The sequence below is a fragment of the Citrus sinensis genome, chromosome 9 (assembly GCF_022201045.2).
Source record: "Citrus sinensis cultivar Valencia sweet orange chromosome 9, DVS_A1.0, whole genome shotgun sequence".
NCBI classification, from domain to species: domain Eukaryota; kingdom Viridiplantae; phylum Streptophyta; class Magnoliopsida; order Sapindales; family Rutaceae; genus Citrus; species Citrus sinensis.
The window spans coordinates 29387519-29405493 of record NC_068564.1 but is presented as its reverse complement, the minus strand read 5'-3'; the positions used below and the strand labels follow the sequence as shown (position 1 = coordinate 29405493).

The window sequence follows — 17975 nt, the reverse complement described above, 5'->3', positions numbered from 1 at the left end:
GAAGGAGAACCTGATGCCCTTTTGATGTGTTAGTGGGTGGTGCTGTTTTTCTCTCTAAAAACAACACACACACACATACACATACACACATAGCACACACACACTCTCTCTCTCTTTCTTTCTTTTTCTCTTTCTCTTTCCATTTCCATTTCCATTTCTTCTTCTTCTTCTTCTTCTTCTTCATTTTCTCCTAAAAAAAAGCATCCCTTCAAAACAACATCAAAAGGTTTGTGTGCTGTGTTATTTTTCTTATTATTGTTGTTGCTGAAGTTTCATTCTTTTTCCTTCTGGGTTTGTTTTGTTTTGTTTGTTATTTTTTTCTAAGGGATCGGTTTCTTCCTTCCATGAAGCTTCTTTTGAGTTGTGATTTCATGATCTTTGCTTCAAGCAAGTCTTCTGTTTTTACCGAAACAACGGGGCAAAAATATCAAAATCTAAGTCTTTGGTCATGCGTTTATACTTTGTACTGCTTACTCCTCCTCTAGATTTCGTCTTTTGTGATCAGTTTTTAACTATTCACTTCCTTGATTTGAGCCTGAAAATTCAAGTCTTTTTAACTTGTAAGCCATAAAATTTCTCTTTTTGTAGTCTTTAACTCAGCGTATACTCACGTTCCTGTCTTATTTTATTTTATTTTTCTCCCGATGGCTTGCTGCAACACTTAATCTCACCTTTGCATCTTTATCTAGCTATTGCCGTATGATTTAAAAATTTTCCAAGATTTGATTTTTGAGTTTATGATAGTGGGTTATGGTATCTCAAAGTTTTGATTTTGAAAACTTTTTCTGGGTTTGTCCACATAAAATAATAATGCTCTTTTTTGCTTGTGGGGGTGTTTTGTTCTTTGCTTGATCAAATCAAAACATTGAAGATAGCTTCAAATTTACTCATTAATCTCCCCATCACATAAAATAACATCCATATATGGAAAGCTCTAGTCTTTAGAATAATCTCCTTCTGGGTCTCATGATCTTATTATCATTTTTGTGTATTTCTCTCAGGTTAAATGGATGAAGATTCAAGTGGGGTTGTTGTTTAATTGATCTTGTTTCTGAAACTACTGCTGATGGTGGTGGGGTTTGGAGTTTTTTTTTGGGTCGCTAAGGATGCATAAATAATAGAAAGAGAGAAAATTTTCAAAAGAGTGATAATAAAGAAGAGGTCAAGTGTTCCTTTTCCTTTCTATATGCTGAAGGCTAAGAAGAGCAGTAGCAGTAGAAGAAGAAGAAGACGAAGAGGAGGAGGAGCAGCTTGTGACTGTTGCAACAACAGCACAAGAAGTGTGAAGCTTTTCTTCAGATGTTATCCGTTGAAAAAACTCCATCAGATCCGTCATGTTCTTGTCAATTTCCTCAACTAAATGCTACTTGTAACAGTGATGACAAAGCTTCTCCTAAAGTAGTAGTAGATCTGCTAAACACACAAACCCATGATCATGATCATCATCATCTTCCCAAATTCTCTATAAGGTAAAAACAATTTTATTAATCATTTTAATAATCTCTTGATTGTATTCAATGAATAGTGAACAGTGTCAATAATAATAATAATAATAATAGTACTTGCATACATCTTAAAAAGATTATGCTAATATCTGATGCTTAATTTCTTCTTGGGTCAGATCCAGAGTTTTTACAAGTAGCTTTTGGTTCAGTTTCGACATGGGGCCTAACTCAAATCTTGTCTCTATTTTGGTCTTTTGGGGAGGGGGAGTGGAAGGAGATCTTTTTCTTTGATCATAAACTTATGCACGGCTCTTATCCAACCCAGCCAGCTCTAAGCTTCTAAGTTTGCGTCTAAATTTGTGTAAAGAATAAATCTTTTTTGTTAAACATTTTATTTGCTCTTGATGTTATTGCCTTGTGATTTCATGTCATCTTGCTACATGTGATCCTATTTGGGTCTTAGCCACCTGGGTTAGCTTACCATATCATTCCAACATATTTGAAACTTCTGTTTAAGTTAACTAGATCCTCGAATCTGGCTATTTCTTGGATGTTTCTCTTTCAAATTCCGTGGTCCATATGTTGCTGTCATCGGCTGACATATGATATAAGGGTCTTATAGGTTCTATAATCCAGATAATCTTATAAAGTTTATTGTTGATGATTTGAGCTGACGGTGTCTTTCATATTTGATCAGAGTTACTAACCATACACAATTGTTTGAACTGTAGAGATTATGTGTTCACCTCCCGGAGCAAAGATATCAAGAAGAATTGGCCTTTCTCTCTGAAGAATTTGCAACTTTGTTTGAAACATGGTGTGAAGGAAGTATTGCCACCATTTCAGACTCATAGTGCAGTGAAGACTCAATCTATTAGGAGATGTGCGGTTGAAACTGAGAAGAAAAGTGTAGCCAATTTTGATGCGGAGCCTTCTGAGCCCAACAATAAAGAAGTCCTAGACTCATCTGGTAATGCTCAATTGAATGACAAACTAGAAAATGCTTGCCTAGACACGAGTTCATGTCGATCAGCAGGAGAAAACGAATTTCCATCTACCACAACAAGTGTTTCTCATTCTGAAATAGAGTCTGTTCCTACTAAAAGACCATCTAGTTCATCGCTAGAAACTGATCCTTTATTGGAAGCCTCCGCCTCGGCCTCAGCCACAGCTGAAGTTAGAGCTGCAGGTCATCCTACCACTCGTCCCCCAGGCAAAAAGTGCAGATTGATAGTAAAATTCGGTGGCAATTCCGATCGTAGTTCAACTGAAGATATTGCTTCGAATTCTACTGCTGTATCAGAAACAATGGCTTCAAAAGTTTGCCCTGTTTGCAAGACATTCACGTCCTCATCAAACACCACTTTGAATGCACATATTGATCAGTGCCTTTCTGCTGAATCAACTCCTAAGTGGACTGCAGATTCTAGACCTACAAGGCATAGAATCAAGCCAAGGAAGACTAGACTGATGGTGGATATATATGCTACTGCCAAACATTGCACATTAGAAGAGCTTGATAGAAGAAATGGCACAAGCTGGGCTACAGTTTCGAGCTTGCCTGCTCAGGATACTGAGAAGCATGAGATGCCAGCTGAATGGAAAAGGCCAAGGGTGTCACAGGTACATCCTGAGGATGCTGGTGATGTAGGTGAAGTTTATATCGATGCCAATGGCACTAAAGTTCGTATTTTATCCAAGCCTAATGATGCTGCTGAGGCATCGAAAGAATTAGAGCATTTTCAACCGAAGAATCCCTTGAAAGGATGTAAAGGAAGCAAATTATTTTCCAAAAAGAAGAAGCGCCATGCCAAAAAACAACTCAAGTATCTCAAACTTGCTCCTCAAAGCAGAAAATTTTTCTCTCACAAAGCCCGTGCTTCTCAGGTACTCTACTTTGATAGTTTCTACTAGGATATCTAAGCATTTCTTTTTCCTCTTTCCATCTTTTTTTTTTTAAAAAAAAATCTAATATATGACAAATAAAAGTGAAAATATGTTACATGATATCAGTCATGTAACTGGATCCATGTGCGTGATACTTATATGCCAGATTGACAAAATGTTTAAAATATCATAACCAAAAGCCACTATGTGATCATTTCTACTTCTTGTCATACATTCTGCACTTAATCACAAATTTAAGTTGGAGATTTGTGACGAATCTGGTACTTTGAAATTTAGCCACATATGCTTGTCAAATTTTTTGAACAGATATGCGGGGGTCAAGAAGGAGATTATGGAGTGGAAGAAGGTAACAAGAAGGAGAAACATCAGAGACAGAAGCAAACCAAATCTGGTGATTCTGGAGCTTTGAGACAATGGGTTTGCTCAAAACGAACAGGTCTTACAAAGAAGGTTAACAATCAAGATAACCGTAAAGCTTTCAGATGTAAATGGCATTTACCTCGGGAGTTGCTGATAGATAGTGAGCGGTCAAGTTTAGGTGAATCTCTGACAGTGGGGAATCATATTGAAAAATATGGTAATTTGTCTGAGAATCTGCCGTCTTCTCCTGGAACTAGTGTGAGGGGGGAGAAGCCATTTTACGAAGTGCAAGTTAGTGACAAGTCTGGGAGAAAGAAAGTAGGATGCCCATCATTTGGAGCCAAGGTCAGTGATAATACGGAGAGGTCTCGTCTGCCAATGAAGCAAAATAGCCATTTGAACCGAGACAATCCTATTATTCATGACTGTCGTACATCTGATGCATCTTCTTTGACCAATAAGAGAGCAAGTGTTCCTGGAGGTCTGGTTGATATCCCACCCAGTGGTAGCACAACACCGTGTATGAATTCACAAGTATTCGCATCAACATCGATAAGAGTGATATCAAGGAAAACTAGGTCAACTGTGTTTAAATCCAATCCTAATAGGGAGAAGAAATTTTTGGCTGGAAAGATGACTCGATTGGAGCTTATTAGAAATGTAGATGAAGAGGTAGCAGCTTGGGGTTCAGAGGTTGGTCAACAATATGCATTAAACTGCATGGGTGGAAGAAAAGAGATTAATGACGAAACACCTTTTGGAAAAAGTATTTTACGTGGAATGATACAAGATAGAGGAGCAATGAGTACTGAAGGAGAGGAAATCATGGCTTTGGAGAGTTCGGAACAAGCACCCCAGTTTTATGGCCATGACAATGGAGAAAACACAGATGCTTCAGCTAGAGCTGGTGATGATGTTATAGACAAGGTCGATGTCCTTGAATCTGTTGAGGATGCAGTTGCTACTGTGGATACTAAGTTCGAACAGCTGAGTGATCGTTCCGGGACCCGTTCGAATTCTTTTGAGGACTATAATGGGATACTATGTGGAGGTGAAGCACTGACAGGCCCGACTGAGCCAAGCTTTGTTGATGGACAAGAGATGTATAGTTCCGATGAAGCAGGCAATGGGATAATTGGGCAAAATGATCAAATGGGACCAGGTTTGGATTCTGATATTGGGGAAGGAAATTCCTTTCCTGAGGTTGATCCCATTCCAATTCCGGGACCACCAGGTTCATTTTTACCCAGTCCTAGGGACATGGGATCTGATGATTTTCAAGGGAACTCATCACTAACCACAAGCCGTGTTCAATCTTCTCAAGATCAGCTTGATTTGGTAGATGGAGATACGTCAGATTCACCAATTTCTGTGGCATCAACTGTCTCTAATTCCACTGCAGTTAGGTCTGACTTCAGTCCATTATCATCTGCGGTCCATGCAGTTCAAGACAAGTTGAAGCCAGGCTTATCGAGTGGTGGTGCTGAACCATTGGTTGAAAATGCAGCTGTGGTTGCTCAGACAGGTACAGGAGCAGAAAGATCGTATTTTGATGGGGAGAAGTTTAAAGTCAATAAGATCTCTATTGAAAAGAGAACTTCCAGTTTCAAGAATGATGGTCAGCCATGCTGTTGCCAACGGAAGGAGAGAATATCTCAGGATGTTGCTCAGAAATATCAAGAATCACAATTATTAAAACGACGAACAATGACTTCAGTGACGTTGCCTGCCATTGTGAAGCAGAATGTGAAACCCAACAATTTGGATGTGAGACCTGAAATATTCTCCCTCGGCAGTTGTCCAAATTTTGTATCTGAAAAGATTGTTCCCCCTACCATGAAGTCCTCTGCCAGTCCCATTAGTGTAAAGGGATCTCCTGAAACTGGTGTGAAGTTTTCAGGTCACGGTGATTGTGATTCTCCTAGTCCATCAACTCCTAATCCTGTGCTCAGGCTTATGGGGAAGAACTTAATGGTGGTCAATAAAGAGGAAGATGCATCTGTGCCTCTTGGGCAGTCCCAACCTTGTGCCCAGAACAGCCATTTAATTTCTCAGTTGCCAACATCGTCTCGATTCTCTCCTGGAAGTATGCAAAATCAGGACTGCCATTACTTCCCACAAATGGGTTCTCAAGGTCCTGTGATCTTCAGTCATAATCCATATGATGCAGCGGGCCAATCTTTTGATGCCAGATTGCCTAGCAGTTTTAGAAACCAGACTAATCCAAGGACACCACAGACATCTGCACAAGTTCCATCAGGCCTGTTTCCCAACCAGCATGTAAATGGTGGTTTTACTGCTCCAATGGAGCCTCACATGTATGGAGATGCTTATAGTTTATCAAGTAGACATGATCGACTGAAGTTCAGACAGAGTGAAACATCCTCATATGTTATGGGGAATGTAGTAACAAGTCTTGACCGTCCACATAAGAGTGCAGATTGCGGTGCTTCCCAAAAAGAAATCATTGTCATTGATGATATTCCTGAAAGTGAAGCCAATGTGTCTGCTGATGTAACAAAATATTCCGAGGGCTTGAGGGCAAGTCAGCTGATGTCATCTGGAATTTCAATTGCAAAAGCTCCCAATTTCAATCCAAGGCATGTGAATCATTTCTCTTGTTATCAGGCACGAGATCATCCCCCAGTCTTAGGCGAATCACCTGCGGTGCACAACAGCAACTTCCCTGCAATCCCCAAGCTACCCAATGCAAGTCCTGTTAGATGGGTTTGTACTCAAGAAGGCTCTACTGTGCTGCAACGGGGTCCTTTTGCAGCTGCTCCACCCACGGCGGCAAGTCATGTAAGATCCGGGCCATATTATTCTCCAAGCTTGTCATAGTCAGGAGCGTGACTTGAGATTGGCAATTTTCACATGGTCCATGCAGTATCAACGGATGGCCAGAAAAACGAATTGGGACTGCAGAAATTATGGGGGATCTCATTAAAGACAGTCTGCATGGGTTCATCGGCTAAGATCTTGAATAGAGTTTGTATTTATATTTCAAGTTACTAAATGTTGGCTCAACTTTATGCTGTTTTTGGAGGATTTTCTGCTTAGGCAAAAAACTCAAAAGCCTTCCAGGAACTAGCAAGTGTATAAGGAATCTTTGAATAATAGTTTATGATGAGAACGACTCAATGCCAATGGAGTTAAATGTACCTATAAAGAAATTTTCTTCTTGTTCTTTCCATTTCTATATTTTGTTATTAGAGAGCTGCTCTTTTTACCGTGTGCCTTAGCATCCATTGATCTAGTAATACGCCTTATGAAAAGTCTAAAATCAAATGACCTGTGAATTGTAGTTAATTCATATTTTCAATAGCTGGTCTCATTTTTTCTCCCCCATCTGTACTCGCAGAATTAAAATACCAGAAAAGATGACAATGGTATACAAACTCCATCCGTGATGGTATGGATATTGCAAGATTACTACGAACAATCAGTACTCAAGGACTAATTGGGGGATCAGCTCAAAAACTTTCAAAATTTCAATATTTCATGGAGATCATATCATCGATATTTTCGGGTAATTTTATTGTAAATCATAGGCTTATTATATCATTAGCACATGTGATGTGCGGTTGTTGGTTAGACGAGTAGAGTAGAGAGATAGATGGGCGGATTGTACTTGCAGCGCGCAGTAGCCAGTTAATTTGTAAGAATCTTTGCATGCATGGTGTGTCATTAATAATTGTTCAGATGCAAAGGCCCTGCTACCTGCCTCTCGCAGCAGGGAATGCATGCGATTCGTACACCAAAGCCCAGAAGATGATGATCGATCTCATGGCTGATTTGAATTAGACCACATAAAATTACGTTATTAAGTGAGCTGTCAACCGATGCGCTCTCTAATAGCCGTCAAATATTTGTTGCATGATGAACAAGAATTCATTTTCTAATCTTCGCCATAAATTAAATTAATGTGGGACACAAACAGGAAAATATAGCAAAAGACGTGTAGGACCCCAACCCCAGCAACAACAAGGAGGTGAGAAAAAAAAAAAAAAAACACTGAAAGTTGCTGTAGTTTTTGTGGTCATTAGGCTAAAAAGCAAGGCTACTGGAAGCTCTGCCAAAACGACCATGAAAGAAATATAGCCGTTGCTGCAGAGAGAAAAAGGTGAGCTAAGCTAGGGTATGTACTGCTAATCATAATTCATAAAAAAGAGTACGAACAAGAGAAGGTGATGAATGATGATGATTTTCGGACAGACAGAGAGAGAGAGGGAGAGAGAGAGAAAGTAAGGTCAAGGTCAAAGGAATAATGCCCAAATTAAAACCATAGTGGCACAAAACAACAAAACAAGAGAATGGCCGTTTGCTTTGCTTAGAGCCTTAGACATTCGCATTATTTACTAAAATCTAGGGCTTAGTTAGCTTGGCTTAGCTTAGTTTAGTTTAGTGGCACTCACTATTTAGCTTGCATTCTGCTTTTTCGTGTTTTTTGAAAACAGTTTTGATTCACTTTTTCTATGGTATTGGTTTGGGTTCTGGTCTCATTTGCCAACTTGAGATGGGAGGGGTTTTTGTGAAACAACGTGGGATGTGCGTTTTGCATGGTGAAAGCTGGACACCTTGACAAGTCTTTACAAAGACGAATCGCTCTGTTTTTGTTTTTTTGTTGGGGGGGAATTTGTGGGCCATTCCTTGTCTTTCTCGTCATCTTTTGCCCCCAAACCCACTTCCACTTTACTCTTGCTTTCTTTTCTTTCTATTTGCTTTTGAAAAAAATATTAGAAAATTTTACAAAGTTGTGTTGCCCAAGGAAAGAAACCAACCTCCCCTCAAGCAAGAATCTATCTTCAAGCCCTTAATTATTCCAACCTTGACCAATCTTTGTTTTTTTAATCCTTTCTTCCTTCAGTAAATATAATATAGTGTTATTGATTTGTTAACTTTTCCGGGGTGAGTATGAGTTGGGTTGAGAAGAATTCAATCTAAATTAATTAATCAAATAAATATGTCCAATCTAACTTTTAAATTATCAAGTTGGGTTGGGTTACATTGATAGAGTTGATAAAAATTAAAAAAAACTATTTGGTATTTAGAATTATTTCAAATAAGAATAGGACAGATTAATTCTCTATTTTGACATTAAATGTTATTCATTATACTCAACAATCGATTTGTAAACAAAGAAACAACATAAAGATTTGTACAAAAGAAGAAGAAGAAGAAAAAGTTATGACGTAATGTTTGAAAATTTATCAAATTACTTTTAGTGAAAATTCGGGTTTAATTTCTAAATTTTGAATCAAGGGAATTCAATCAATGTCAAGTTTAAATAAAAGAAATTGAAAAAAAAAATCTAAAAAGGAAGGTTGACAGTTGGCATTAATTTTATCATGATTTTTATTATTTTTGGATTGGTTGGGTTATACGTGAACCCAACCCAATTCAATCATTAATTGGGTTAAACAAATTGATCCAATCAACTCATTATAACATAATTAACTCATCTAAATTTAATTAGATTAGGTTGAATAAGATTTGTGCCGAGTGGTTAGAACTTTGCCCTCACAATTGTGAGGACATGAGTTCGAGACCTATAATACATTGTGAGGGTTTAATTTTATTATTCAATTTGAGTGAATATAGTCTTCTCCTTTTAAAAACGTGAGTGGAGTATATGTCCCTCAAATATTAGAGAAGAGAAAAATCTAGACATTGCTATATAAGATTTGTAAATCTAATTTCATTTGAAATTTGAGTGGAGTAGGCGTCTTTCAAATATTAGAGAGGAGAAAAAATGAAAATCAGGCAATACTATGTAAAATTTGTAAATCTAGTATCAGCAATTGTCTGATTGTAAATATAGGTATAGTAATCTCATGAAATATGAGTTATAATTTGAGTAATAGTCTCATGTAATTTTTTTTTTTTCAAAGAGATTTGTCGACCCCTACCAAAAACGCTCTTTTAATTTAACTTTATATTGAATTATCAAGTCCTTGCCATTAAGCTATACGGTTTCGCCAGTAATACATATATAAGGATATTATTTAAAATGCATCAGGTGATCAGAAGAAAGTATCAAGTGCATTATGTACTCATTTTTTGTTCTTATTGCTTATCTCCATTACAAAAAAATCACTTAATCAATGCTTGAGATTTTGATTACGGAATTGTACACTTAATTTGTTAAGAGAGGAAAACAGACACATTCTTCTAAGGACATATTTTGTCCACAACATAGGTGTTTTTAGCTTGTAAAAACAAGAGAAATGAGAAGTTGACTGCTTAAGAAATCACCCCATATATATATTTTCACTGTTCCTGTAAATTTCCCAAAAGTTTTACCTGTCGTATTGTGAAAGTGGCTGTGTATAAAATATAATAGCATAATCTCAAATTTAACTCATGGTCCCTGTGGCTATATAGTAATGTTACAGCACCAGAATAAATAAAATGTAGAGAGAAAGAAAGCAGCACATAGACATACAAAGGGCGTCCAAACGCAGGCACGTCGTGCGTTTAAGTGAAAGAATATGTTAATGTAGATATATATTTATAGATATATCTACATGCAGGATGCAGCTTATTACTTATACGAGTATTAGGAAGCTGGTTGGTTGTAAGCATTAACTCGGCTCTGCAAAATCCTTAATGTTATTTCGATGGACCACAAAAGTTTTCATTGCCTTGCCTCACATTTCGATGGACCACAAAAGTTTTCATTGCCTTGCCTCACTCTCTTGTCATTGTTGTAACAATAGTTTTATCTAGATTTACTGTACATTTATTTCATCCATATTTAGAAACGCAGTGGTTATAATTTTTTCCTGATGTTGATATCTGTAAAAATTTAATTAGTTTCTTAAAACAATTACTTGTAATGATGAATCATCAGCAAATCAACCTTCATGTTGCACTGTTTTATGTTGATGGAATGAAATTATGAAACTATGTTTCTTTGTCCGAGAAAAGAAAAAAAAACTGTAGAAATTTAATCTTTAATGGGTTCTTACTATTTGTAAGTTTATAAGAATTTCATTTTCAAGTTTTGTAGTAAGAGTATGAGCAATCAATGAAATGAAAGGAAATTTCTATTCAAATGATGACATCAATAAGCCGTAAAGAGTCCACACACTTAGACCAAACCTTGAACCAACGGTACCCACCAACGATTACCAACCCAGCATTTGAAACAGTTGAGAGTTAGTTGGTCAGTTCAAATCGATGCACCTGTAAGACCCTGTTCACGGGCCTTCTTTGGGTTGTTGCTCATGTGGGGGTTGATGAAAATGTGAATATTGATTAGTCTAATTTTGACTTTTGTTGGTGTGATGAAAAATGAGAGATCATACCGTTAGTTGTATACGAAGTACTTGTAAGTTGTAACTTGTGTTACTAGATTCATTTCAGAATCTATGCATATTACAGAGGCAAATGGTGTGAAAGCCAATGAAATTGAAAGCCGCAAGTTATAAGAAAGAAACTTGATGACTATATATTTCTAGCTAAAAGTGTTACAGCATTAACAAAACTGAGCTTCCCAAGAAGGGAGTCGAATGGTAAAAAACAATGATCACAGGATCATATCTTACTTCTCATCCTCACTAATTTTGCCAAAGTTTCCTGAGCTGCCAAGGTATGAGCATGGTTATGTCCCAGCATCACTGTTCGAATACTGATACAGGTTCTGCATAGCTCTTCACCACTGTCAAAATGCCCCCCTCTCAGCAGCAACTTAGCTCTTGTCTCAAGTAGGGTTGCCTTCAACAATGTCACGTCTTGCCACACATACTCATCAACCCTTTGGTTCCCATTTAACTTTTTCTTCCAACAAAGTGAGCCATGGCACCAATCTTGAATCTGAGACACAAATGATTTCTCTACTTCCTCGAGTACATTTGTGCATACTTTTAGAAGCTCCAATGCTGAGCTGCACCTTGAGAATGTTGTGAACGCCCTGATTGCTAGAGGAAGAGCTATCTTTCTAATATACAGAACCATGTCTATTGCCTTCACTTGGACTACTGGGGGCTCGGATTTGAATCCAAAAACAAGGAATGCAGATGCCCAAAGATGATCGGAGTTTAGCAATGGATTGCTAATCTTCCTTATGCCTTGAACTGCTGCCCTAGGAGCTAATAAACCTTCTTTTATCTTTGCAAACACTTGAGCTATAGGATGTAACTGAATCCAACATCCAGGTTGTTTGTTGGCTCTTCGTGCAAGTCCTAACTTGACTAGAAGAAGAGCTGATTCTTCTTCAGTTTGGGGTGCCAGGCCACAGCCAACACAACACCCAAATGTGAGAGTCAAGAATTTTGTCCATCTCCTGAATCTATTTCCAGCATAAGGCATGTTCTTAGCAGCAGCAGCTAGCAAATTTACTGAAATCGGAGCAGGACCAAACCAGGCACCAACGAGAAGCATTCTTGAGGCAAGAAAATTCTCTCTCCCATTTATTTGTTGTAATATGGCAAAGCAAAAGCATAGAATCTTCATAAGGAAAGGATTGTTTTTGCAATACTGTTCCTCATTAATACTCATGTGAGGAGAAGTAGAGCATTCTTCAAGTGGAACTTGATTCACAGCTTCAAAGAGTGCTGATGGAGCAATTCCAAGTTCAGAAAGTAGTGATCCAATTACCCCCAAACCAAAGCTCAACCTTCCCAGTTTCTCATCAAAATTTTGAAGGAACTCTAGCTCCTCAGCTGGATAGTCTTTCTTCCTTTTGCCTCTCATTAGAACCATTGCGTCAGGCAAGGACAACGGTGGAAGCTGCATTATTTCAAAATTCATGATCTTGGATAGCCTTGTAGTGATAATCACATGAGTACCTGCAGTGTTCCTTGGTATCAAGTCATGCAGATCCTTCCCTTCCCACCATTCTTTCTCTGTCTCAAGGTTGTCAATGATCAGTAGATAAGGCATGTCTCGGAACAGCTCCTTCTTAACTCTCTTGAATGCCTCAAATTCTTGCTCTTCGAAGCTTCGAATTCTACCCCTTTCCTTCTCTGCATCCGCACTCACATCTAACCCCAAATTGAGTGAGAGGTTCAATATGTTCTGCCTGAAGTATCTAGCTTCCCCACCAACCCACAAAACCATCTTGTATCTTTGAGAATATCTGTAAGCAAATTCAAGTGCTAGCTCAGTTTTCCCGCTGCCAGGAACCCCATTTATGCATATCACGTTGCTGCCCAAGCTCTTGTAGTTCCCACTTCTAGACTTCTTGTACTTTAACTTTTTCAACGAGTTTCTTCCCAACACTGGCTCAACCCAAGCCTCTAGCTTTGGTTCTTTGCACTTCCCTAACTCCAAGTTGATAAATCTCCCACCTCTGGTGCTGACTGAATCACTTTCTTCATCAGCAAGGCCTTCAGATTGGCCACTTGCCTCTCCTTTGGTGATTGGCATAGCATAATCTTGCTCAAGATAATCTCCACTTCCAAAAAAGGCAGTTTCAATCTCCATAATCTCCTTGTCTCTTCCCACCAAGCACCTGTTTCTAGGAAATGGTAGCTCCTCAAATCCTTCTAGATCATTCTCAGCCACACTCTTCCTTCCAAGCTTCGCTCTCAATATCCCAGCAGTTTTAGCCACACAGCTTCTCCAGTTACATTCATTGGCTTCCAACTTGAACTCATGAGACTTCATAAGTCCATCAAGTGCTTCTTTGCACTCTGTATCAATTGAATTGCAGTTGAGCAAACCCAATATCTCATTAGGCCCATTGTCAAAGAAAAGTGGAATCAAATTCTTCTTTTGAGCGAAGAACCTAATCTCCTCCAAACTCAAATGATTAAGAAAGCTAGAATTAGTCACAACCACAACACCATAAGTCACTGAGCAGATAACCCTGTCAGCAATCTCATGGCTCTGACTATCTGAGTACTTAGCTCTGTCAGCAACAAAGCAAGCAATTCCCTGCAGCTCAAGTTCTGACTTAAGCCACTTGCAGAACCTGACCAAGTTGGGATTTTGCCCATGAAAACCAATGAACACATCACAGCTTCTTAGTTTAGCATTAGAAACAGGAGAAACTGGACCTTTGGCAAAGGAAATTCTCGGCACTGGAAATGAAAATGATACCCTTGGAGGAGCAGGATCTGCTACTTGAACACAAGTCATAAACTTGAGCTTTGAGTCAGTTGGGTCATCAGAATACTCATATTGGTCTGACGGGGGTGTGTAGGAGCTACTAGGAATGTCATCGGATTGTGAGCCTCTGAATGAAACTGGAGGTGAAGGATGTGTAGCTGGAGTTGGGGTTTCTTGGGGTTTTGGAGTAATGGCTCTAGGTGAAATGTACGGTGATTGTAAAGCTGAAACAAATGCTGAAGATGGCGGTGACACAAGAGGAGAGCCGTATGGAGATGATTCAATTGAGCTGATTTTAATGTTTGGTGAAGGCAAATCCGAACTGATAGGAGTTGAAGTTACATTCGTACCAGCTTTGGTGCAAGAAGTTGAAGTCTTGATGGTAAGGCCAGTTGGGGTTTCTTGAGGAAGCTGAGTGTTACCAGATAGTGAAGCTGCTTCTACAGCCATGGCTAGTGACTGAAATTTCACCACACGGTAAAAATGCCTTTGAAGTATGCAGTACAGAAGTAGATCTCAATGCTTTTAACAAAGTTGAACTTTACAATGTTGCTCTTCTCTAGAACACATTAACGCTTGCTTTCATTCACAGCCTGGACTGGAAGAAGTTGACGAAGGCCCTTTAATATGTGCTTCAAAGCTCTTCACAAAAACCATTCTTGGCTGAGCTATTCTATTCTTTGCTTTGCTGACACATATAATTAAGTGAGTGGTTCTGTCCAGAGACTAATGGCAGAAGATGAATGCAACAGTTATAATTCATTCACACAGAAAGATCTGCATGTGATGTATTATCACTTGCCGTTGTGGGCCTATTTAGTCAGAAGTATACCTGTTTTCTTCCGCTTCTCAGAGTAGATTTGACCGAATAGCATCAGCATAAGATCATACTTCATAATACATCACTTGGTAAAAAGAGCAAGCATTCAAGCATAGCCCTGTACAAAAAATGATATATACTGTTAGATTCGGAGACAAAATATTATTGCAAAAAGCTGTTTCCTAGTAATAAAAGTTTCATGTACATGTAAGTGATCAACAGTAGTACCTACTGCTTCAGAAGCTATTTAAATTTATTTACCTGAAGCAAACAAGAAATATTGGCCCTAGTCTTCTGCAACTCTCGAAAATTCATCTGTTTCTCTCTCTCTTTCTTTGAAAAACAAGCTGTACAGTATGGGAGGAATCTAACGTATGGGTTGGATCTGCAAGGTTTTTGAACATAAAATAGTACATAAATAAGTGCTTAAAAAAGAAGCTGAAGAGGGTAATAAAATATAATGCGTTGGGCTTAGGCAATTGCTTTCTTTTTGTTTTATCTAATGTACATATTAATCTTTCAAATTCTAAAACATACATGGGGTTCTCACTTTGTCACGGAAGCCAAGGACTGGTCAGAAAGAACTCAGAGGAAAAGGGCATTGGGAGAGCAACCCCCATTACGCAGACCTTGTTGTTTGTGGTTGATTTGTAGTAAGTGGTGGAAGGTGTAAGCTTTTAAATTGCATTAGAATAAAGCATTTTGCATTGATATTATACATGTGTATAATATATATATAGACACACAATACAAAGGCTGGCAGACAAGTTTTTCTCTGTATGTGTACGCATCTGACACTATTTGAAACTATATTGCTCTGGGAATTGCACCATAGACCAGTCCAACTGATGCAATTGCCAAGTTAAAATGACACCTACTGCATCTGCTTCTGGTTATTCATCATTTGAATTGTTTTACTGATCTGTGACCCAAAAAAAAAAAAACACTGTTCAATTTCAAATTATGAATTTTCTTATCCATTATTTAGTTTGATTTACACCATCCTCAAGCAATGTCTTTGACATTGTCAAATAGTGAGGTACACGCAGGCAATGTTTATATGAGTATATATATGATATGTTATATAATTATGTGGCATAGCCACCACCTCTTTAGTTTCAAAACGATAGAATTTGTTTGTGCTTAATGCTCATCGTCTCCCGAAAACTCAAAAAGTGTTGTTGGTGTTCAATTACGCAAGGTTTTGCCACTAACATGCAAGTGCTTTTCACTAAATATCTAGTGCTACTTGCTAAAAGTACTCTCCCTTGAGTGCTTATTTAACTGTGGCTGCAAAACAAAAGTGCTTGTGTAATACTTTATAAATGAATTGGCCCAAGCTGGAAGGCTGCGCTTACTCAGACTAATGTGTCAAGTGTCAACTTGGACACCCCGACCCTTAATCCTAAAGCTTGATCTCTTTAAAATTTGTTTAGTGCTATGGTCTTCCTTTTCACTGTGGACCCTCTAGCTTTCAATCATGGAGTTGTAATAAATTCAATTCGACTGGCAAAAGATAGCTATTCAGTTCAATAACATCCTTATGCGTCAGCTCTCATATTCTTTGTATAGCTGTGCGTTAAATTGTACAGAAAAAAAGGGTTATTTTCCAAGCTAGCTTTGCATACAAAAGTTGACATTATTGGCACCTTTCTGGTTTATTTTATTACGCAGTTGTGTCGTGGGATTTCCAGTTTAATGGAACTTCACTAGCAACTGAAAAAAAAAAAAGGCTCCATTGAAGAGTTTCATTGTACTCCTACGTCCACTTGCATTCAATTAATTTTTAAAGCATTGAAGTGAGGGGATGTGTTAATTGGTACATTAATAACAAAAGATTATTTTTTAATCGCCTTAGTTGTACTCTAATAACAAAAGATTATGTATTGAGATACATATGTATATATAATATAGCTAGAAAGGGTGGATTTAATTATCTTTTAATCTTTATTATCACTTGCCCATGTGGTCTTGATTTTCCAATCATGCTGACAGGTGGCAATTATATACAATGAAATGCGGCATTCACCGGCAAATCAATAAGCAGATGGCAGTTGTCTAATTGTACTGGCTAATCATTAAATCTAAGGCTAAATACAACACTAATTAAGAATTTACAAGAGGCAGCAGCCATAAGCGATTAACTGATTGAGCATTAAGATGGATAAACTTGCCTTTGTTTCTAACTTTTCTCGTCTTTAAGTTGCCTCACTACTGGGGAAATTGACAGCAACAGACACCTATTATATAATAATCATTCAAGTGAGAAGATTAGCAATATTGATTCTTGTCTCTACAGCTTTCAACTTAGAAATAGTGAAGCCACAATCATAGTGGAGCAATTGATCAGTATTGATCATTAATTATTGGAAGAATTAATAAGTTGTTCTTGTTATTCCACATTAAACAGCACCATTATGTAGAGCACTCATCTCATATTTGAGACACTTCATTGTTCATAGATGGAGCATTCAAGGATAGTGCCTGTATTGTTCGATACACTTATCTTTGTTTAAAGATTCACTGGTTTTGATTATTTTATGATTCATTTGGTATCCCCATTATGTTGATGTGGACCACCAACGAGGCTTGGTATCTATGTGGACATTTAAACTGGAGACAAAATCAACCTCTCTGTCAAGATTAATATGCATGGCATCTTCATAAATCGTCTATTCGTCTTGGACTTTGACTGAGGACATAAAAATTTTTTCAAGAACAAATTTTGCTCAATAAGGATTCAATTTGTTGGCATGCAATTAAAAACTTGTTGGATATGAGCTATATTACCAAAGTAGTAAAACTGCCCATTTGTTTTACCGGCTATCAATAACTAAACGAACGAGATTTATGAGCAAACTCATAGATTTAAACGCCTTAATGTTCGTTGTATGCTTTCCTTTTTGCTTTCACCACATATAGAAGATTCTTAAAACTTTCATTAGCCAATTATGGTATATGAAATTCAAAATTACATGTACTTGCCAAGACTCGTTCAATAATTGTGATATATTATAATTTTATGTTTTATCATTCTTGGTTCTTATCTCCTTTCTCCTCAAATTTAACTTAAACTTTTCTATTACGTATGTGAACCAAGATTTCATCTCAAAATCCTTTTTATACTACCTCAAGATAAGAGATGTTACAAATGAAAAAAAAAAACTAATACCATAATTTGATCTTTTTTCAGTTGAGATAAGTTTTAGGTTTTATTTAATCATTAATAAGCTACATGCACAAAAAATAAATTTGACAAGGCGATTTTAACAAGAGAACAATGAAGAGTGCCAAAGAATATAACAAAAAGCATTGTCATGTTTTGTCTCATATTAAGGTTGAAATTATTCCTCTTTTTGTTTTGAATCTTGCTTGACTCATTAAAA

The 17975-nt window shown here is 37.6% G+C and overlaps 2 protein-coding genes across 5 annotated transcripts; one reads left to right on the top strand and one right to left on the bottom strand.

The window, feature by feature from the left end:
• Nucleotides 1-6906, top strand: LOC102621106 (uncharacterized). The gene is made up of 4 exons (XM_006474691.4): nucleotides 1-226; nucleotides 1002-1469; nucleotides 2177-3332; nucleotides 3660-6906. The coding sequence occupies exons 2-4, from the start codon at nucleotides 1300-1302 to the stop codon at nucleotides 6552-6554; spliced, it is 4221 nt and encodes a 1406-aa protein (XP_006474754.1). The 5' UTR covers nucleotides 1-226; nucleotides 1002-1299; the 3' UTR covers nucleotides 6555-6906.
• A 4149-nt stretch (nucleotides 6907-11055) lies between these two features.
• On the bottom strand, nucleotides 11056-15294 carry LOC102621378 (uncharacterized). 4 transcript variants are annotated; one of them, XM_006474692.4, is made up of 4 exons: nucleotides 15127-15294; nucleotides 14851-14974; nucleotides 14602-14707; nucleotides 11056-14495 (listed from the first exon to the last, which is right to left on the bottom strand). In XM_006474692.4, the coding sequence occupies exon 4, from the start codon at nucleotides 14217-14219 to the stop codon at nucleotides 11253-11255; it is 2967 nt and encodes a 988-aa protein (XP_006474755.1). In that variant the 5' UTR covers nucleotides 14220-14495; nucleotides 14602-14707; nucleotides 14851-14974; nucleotides 15127-15294; the 3' UTR covers nucleotides 11056-11252. The 4 variants fall into 4 exon arrangements, with proteins under 4 accessions (XP_006474755.1, XP_024952936.1, XP_024952934.1 ...); XM_025097168.2 differs by having other exon boundaries at nucleotides 11056-14457; XM_025097166.2 differs by having other exon boundaries at nucleotides 11056-14707.
• Between the last annotated feature and the right edge of the window lie 2681 nt (nucleotides 15295-17975).

What these genes read in the sequence shown, in the direction of transcription:
- LOC102621378 (XM_025097166.2), bottom strand. Translation starts at nt 14,219, where the DNA reads ATGGCTGTAGAAGCAGCTTCACTATCTGGTAACACTCAGCTTCCTCAA.
- LOC102621106 (XM_006474691.4), top strand. Translation starts at nt 1,300, where the DNA reads ATGTTATCCGTTGAAAAAACTCCATCAGATCCGTCATGTTCTTGTCAA. An exon ending in CTTCCCAAATTCTCTATAAG is followed by an intron (nt 1,470 to 2,176) that starts GTAAAAACAATT and finishes TTTGAACTGTAG; the next exon opens with AGATTATGTGTTCACCTCCC. An exon ending in ACAAAGCCCGTGCTTCTCAG is followed by an intron (nt 3,333 to 3,659) that starts GTACTCTACTTT and finishes TTTTTTGAACAG; the next exon opens with ATATGCGGGGGTCAAGAAGG.